Source organism: Manacus vitellinus, unplaced genomic scaffold (genome assembly GCF_001715985.3).
Source record: "Manacus vitellinus isolate BGI_N305 unplaced genomic scaffold, ASM171598v3 scaffold_5_pilon, whole genome shotgun sequence".
Classification (NCBI taxonomy): Eukaryota; Metazoa; Chordata; class Aves; order Passeriformes; family Pipridae; genus Manacus; species Manacus vitellinus.
This window is the reverse complement of record NW_021940682.1, coordinates 20,755,958-20,760,751: the sequence shown is the minus strand read 5'-3', so window position 1 is coordinate 20,760,751 and position 4,794 is coordinate 20,755,958. Positions and strand designations below refer to the sequence as shown.

At 40.2% G+C, this 4,794-nt stretch overlaps 1 protein-coding gene across 1 annotated transcript in view; it reads left to right on the top strand.

Moving 5' to 3' along the window:
- Nucleotides 1-4,406: 4,406 nt before the first annotated feature.
- The window catches only part of SLC25A3 (solute carrier family 25 member 3), a 13,232-nt gene continuing 12,844 nt past the window's right edge, over nucleotides 4,407-4,794 (top strand). Inside the window, exon 1 of the mRNA XM_029963435.1 lies at nucleotides 4,407-4,769. Within this exon, the coding sequence (XP_029819295.1) occupies nucleotides 4,407-4,769 (363 nt within the window). The remainder of the gene's footprint in view (nucleotides 4,770-4,794) is intronic.

Below are 4,794 nucleotides of genomic sequence, written 5' to 3'. Positions count from 1 at the left end.
CTGATGTATCAGTGGTGTCATTTTGTGCTGCTACAGTCTTCCGTACTGAAAAAAAAAGTTAAAAATCTGATAGTAAGATCAGTTCATGTCACTTGGCGGGAGGAATATTCATCATTCTTGCACAATAAGAGTTTTGCACCGTAATCCTTAAGCCTATGTTAGACCTTTAATTTGGATGGGAGGAGAAACTAGCCTTCATTTGCTTTTCAATGCTTAAGGAACTTCCTTCTCACTTTAAATTCTCTCTCACACAACTTTGCTGCATGTTTTAACATGAAATAAATCTTTCTCTTCTAGTTACATGAAATACTTTCAGTTGACCTCCTTCAGGGATACTGTTAGCATCATTTAAATAAAAACAAACCGCAAACTGAACTGCGATGCAACTAATTTCATCATTCTTTCATTTTGCACTGGTTTGGAGAATCCTCTCAACTTCAGTGTTACTTCACAGATGGTAAGGAGTTTTCTACATAAGTCCTTAAAGTAACTACATGTAGGTCAGTTGTAGTTGGAAGGCAGTGCATCTTCAAGAAATTAATGGGCTTTTTATACTTGAGGCATTTAATGGTGTGAAATAGCCCTGAGACTAATACCTTTCTCTTCCTTCCTCCCCTGGCCCCACATACGGATTTTTCAGCGTACCTAAAGCTATTCATATTATTCTAAGAGTAACACATGTAGTATTAGCTGAATAGTTGTATCTGCTTAAAGCCTAAATATTGCTGTGTAAGTTATGCTGAAGTATACAACTATACTGTAGTCTTTGTATCAAAGTGCTGAAGCAATAGGAGCTGGTGTTTTTTTTTTCCTTTTACACACTTTCACTTTTGTTCCATTAGTTCATCTTGTCTCCTAGACAAAGGCAGGTTAACCTTTCAGAACCAATCACAAAATAGAGTAATTTTATGGAGCAGTATCCAAAATCCAGTAGCAAAAACTAATGGAGTTCTGATGTAGTAAGTATTGTTTAAGTCCTTTTTGGGGCAAGGGCTACAAAAAGCCTGGAAAAGGCCTGTGAAAGTTAATGGGCATAACAGTGTTGTTTTGACTTCATGGGGTTTGTTCTCATGATTGGTCATACTGCTCAGAATGCTGTGCTGAAAATATGACAGGTCTTGATTTAGCTGTCTGAATTAGAGCTATTACAGAGCTTGTGTTTTTTTCCTTTAAATTGTGTGCTTATCTTTTAACATGTATACGGTCTCAGGAGCTTGGTATCAGGCTGCAAATCACTAGAGGATTTTTACTTGCAGTTTGAGACTTAATTTTATGGCATGTGATCCATGGTGAGACTAGATGAGTAGTGTCTGAGGCAAGAAACTCTTGAGGATCTTGAATTTAAGTTCTGTGTGTGTTTTGGAACCTTGATTTGTATTTATATAGGAAACAGTGTGAAGGAATGTCTTCTCCAAGTTTACTTTCTATAACGGCATGCTCAGTACTGCCTACAGAATGATTTCATGTCCCTCCTAGGCTTAGTCTGTGTGTGTTTTGATTTGTTTCTTGTGGCACAACTTACAACACCCTTCATGGTATTAAAATTTCCTGCTAATTACCTTCTTAGATGGTTTTGTGGACAAAATATCTTTTTAAAAACGTGTTAACTAGTTTATACAGAGTTAAAGCAGAGAAACTGAGTACAAAAAGAATGCCTTTAAATAACAGACTGTTCAGCAGTAAAAAAAATATAATTAAAGTTGTGCAGCATGTCTTGCTTTGATATGGCTAAAGTTACATATTGGGCCGAAACGCTTTAAGAAATATTTAAGACTTCATCTGACTGATTGCAATAGATACAGGGGTGGGTTGTGATGTATAATTTTTAATTTTGCGTTTACAAACATAGGTGTTTTAATATGGCTTTTAGTGTGTGTGTGGTAAGTCTGCCTGTCTTTGTCTAAAACTGTCCTGTGACCTTGGCTTTTCTTTCTCCTGAGGGTGTGTACCAGGCTGCTTTGCACCAGTGCAACAGCAAGCTGCAACAGATGTATAGTACATGCATGTGTTCATACAGCTCAGGGTCTACAAGTTAATTCAACTTGTAAAGCAGTCCTGAGGTGGCATGGACACCTCTACTATGTATGTATTGATATAAAAAAAAATCCCACAAATTTTCTGTCCCAGCTCACTTTGAAGTTCTTTTTTAGCATTGGTAGTCTGTGGTTAAAAAATGTTAACTTTTTTACCATTGCCTTATTTATTTATTATTTAGGTAAAAAATGTTATGTTTTATGAAGGAAAAACATGTAATATCTGAGAAGGGTTTAGATTTTAAAAAAGATTACTAGATGAGGACACTCATGACACCAACTAATAAGAAGAGGGGAGGTTTCACTACTTTCTGCATTCAGAGGATGTGAACTCCTGTTCAATGTAGCAAGCTTGGATACTGCTGAAGGAGATGCCACAGTGTTAAGGCTTCCCTTGGGCTGTGAAACCTGATCCATTACTGACTCTTAAATCTAGTAGTTCTGGTGTTGAAACCAGGAAAGTGCACATAAAATATATGCACAACAGGAGCAGATGGTGCTGTGCTAACCTGGTTATCAAAGGTGTGGATGGTGGTTTCACTATCTCGTATATTTTTGAAAACAATGTCACCTGGAATATTAGCTCATAAGAGCTTTGATTTTGTTTGCAGGCTTCACCAAAATTTTAGAACTGTAAAAGTTATTGTAAGATAGGAAATAACCTACAATGTCCTGATTGTATGCTCTTTAGGGGGACAGGAAATGGAGGGGGGGTCATGGTGGGTATTAATAACAGAAGGATAGATGAAATTAAGAAAGTTTGGTGTTGCCAAACTGGCATTTTCCTAAATGGATAAAGCTTAAAGAGCTACTGATTAAAAAGATATATTTAATTTGCAATAGCCCTTTTTACTGTGAATCTGACAGATGGGCACCAAAAGGTAGCGTCTTTAAAGTCTTCATCTGTCACTGCCTTCAATGTGTGTCAGAATTCAGATTGAGGTGGTTTGAATTACAGGCTCTTGCTACTTTTTTTTCACAGGGAAAGGTTGAAGATATTTCTCTGTAAAACGGTATGCATTCAGCAGGAACATGTATTATCCCTGTATTTTCATGGGGCTATGTTAGACTGCTGTTTATTAGTTCTTGTTAATAGCACAGTTGTTAGTTGTCAGCTAAAACAAAAAAAACCCTGTTCACAGACTGTAACTCAGAAGTATCAGTACTAGCTGAGCACATAAATTGCCATTAGGTGTCTGTAAATAAACAGTCTTCTGTTCATCCTTTATAATTGGAAGGAGCAGAGGTTTTCTATATGTTAATCAAAAGTCTGTGAAAATTGCAATCACTTATATCCAATTTCAAGATAAGAGTGTCTTTATCACATTTAGAGATTATTAATGGAAAATAAATATCAGTGGTTTTTAGATAAAACATTACTAACAATGGCTTAGATTGTAAGTAATGGCAAAATAAACGATTCTGGCTTGTCTTCATTGCTGCCACTGGCAGTGAAGTGAACACTTGAGGCTCTCTGCTGGTTGCTAAATGAAGGTATTTAAAGAATTGCAAGTTTAATTTGACCTTTTCCTAGAAGGCAGCTGGAGTCTAGTTTATTCTAGAGGGACCTGACCAACCTTGATTTTTGTGGCAGTGCTATTAGGTGTGTCACTTTTGCCCGTGTGACAGTGTGCCTCGATCAACTTTGTTGTGAAACACAGTGAGTAGAGCCAAGGTCTAAAGGCTCTCCTTGGAAGTTTGATAGGAGCCACTGAGCTGACCAAAGGAGGGTGTGTCTTCAGTGTGGTGGTGCAGGTGTGCTGTTATTTGCATTATGTCTCTCTGCCCATAAGTAATAGCTGGGATGTTCAGTGCATGTCTCTTGCTTAGCTGGCTTCTGCACTTATGTTGTCATGGAGCACTATAATGAAAGGTATGTGATCAAGATGGTGAAAAAATGGAGTTCTTGCCTCTTTGTTAACTGGAGAGCTGAACTGTGCTGTGCCAGTTTTATACCATGTAAATCACTAAAATGAGTGAAATCACCCTATGTTAGAAAAGGCATAGTTTAAGGTAGGTAAGACCAATCATGGGTCCTGTGTTCAGTAACATTCTGCTTTTCACGAACCAGTAACAAGTAATTCTGTAAGCAGCTGCAGCTGTCACAGCATAGGCCACATCAACATGCCCTGCAAGCTTACCCTCCAAAGGTGGAATTTGGCCATGGAGCATGCAGAGTGTGGTGGCAGATCTGACTGTGCTTGGTCTTACAGCAAGCTGTGGCCAGAGCCTCCCTTTGCTAAGGGAGTTGCATCCTATGGCTTTAGCAGGCTGTGATTAGAAAGTATTACTAGGTGCGATTTGCAGAACTGGAATCTGGGGCAATACTGAGGATTTCTTTAATTTTAAGAAAGGGATGTGATGCTAGGGGTTATGGTGATAGTACTGGGCTTGGTGATGTTAAAGGTCTCTTCCAGCCTTGTGATTCTATGGTTCAGTGCAAAGTGCTGCAGAGCACGGGTCAAGGCCAGCCTGCTGGTGCCAGCAGCAGGCTGCCGCTGCACGGGGAGAGCTGGCGTTCGGAATGTCTCCGGTTTGACATTGCCTGGGGCAGGGCTGCGGGAAGCACGTGGGGTAGTTGGCAAGCTCCCAGAGCCGGGCGGCGAGGGGGAAGGATCAGAAGTTGAGGCGCAGGGTTTAGCGCTGGCGGTGCGCTCAGACACCCATAACTACCCGAGGAGAAGCGTGTCCCTGGCGGCGGGGCCTCGGCCCTCAGTCCCCGCGTTACTCGGGGCGGTGCCGCAGCCCCGGCCCGCACACA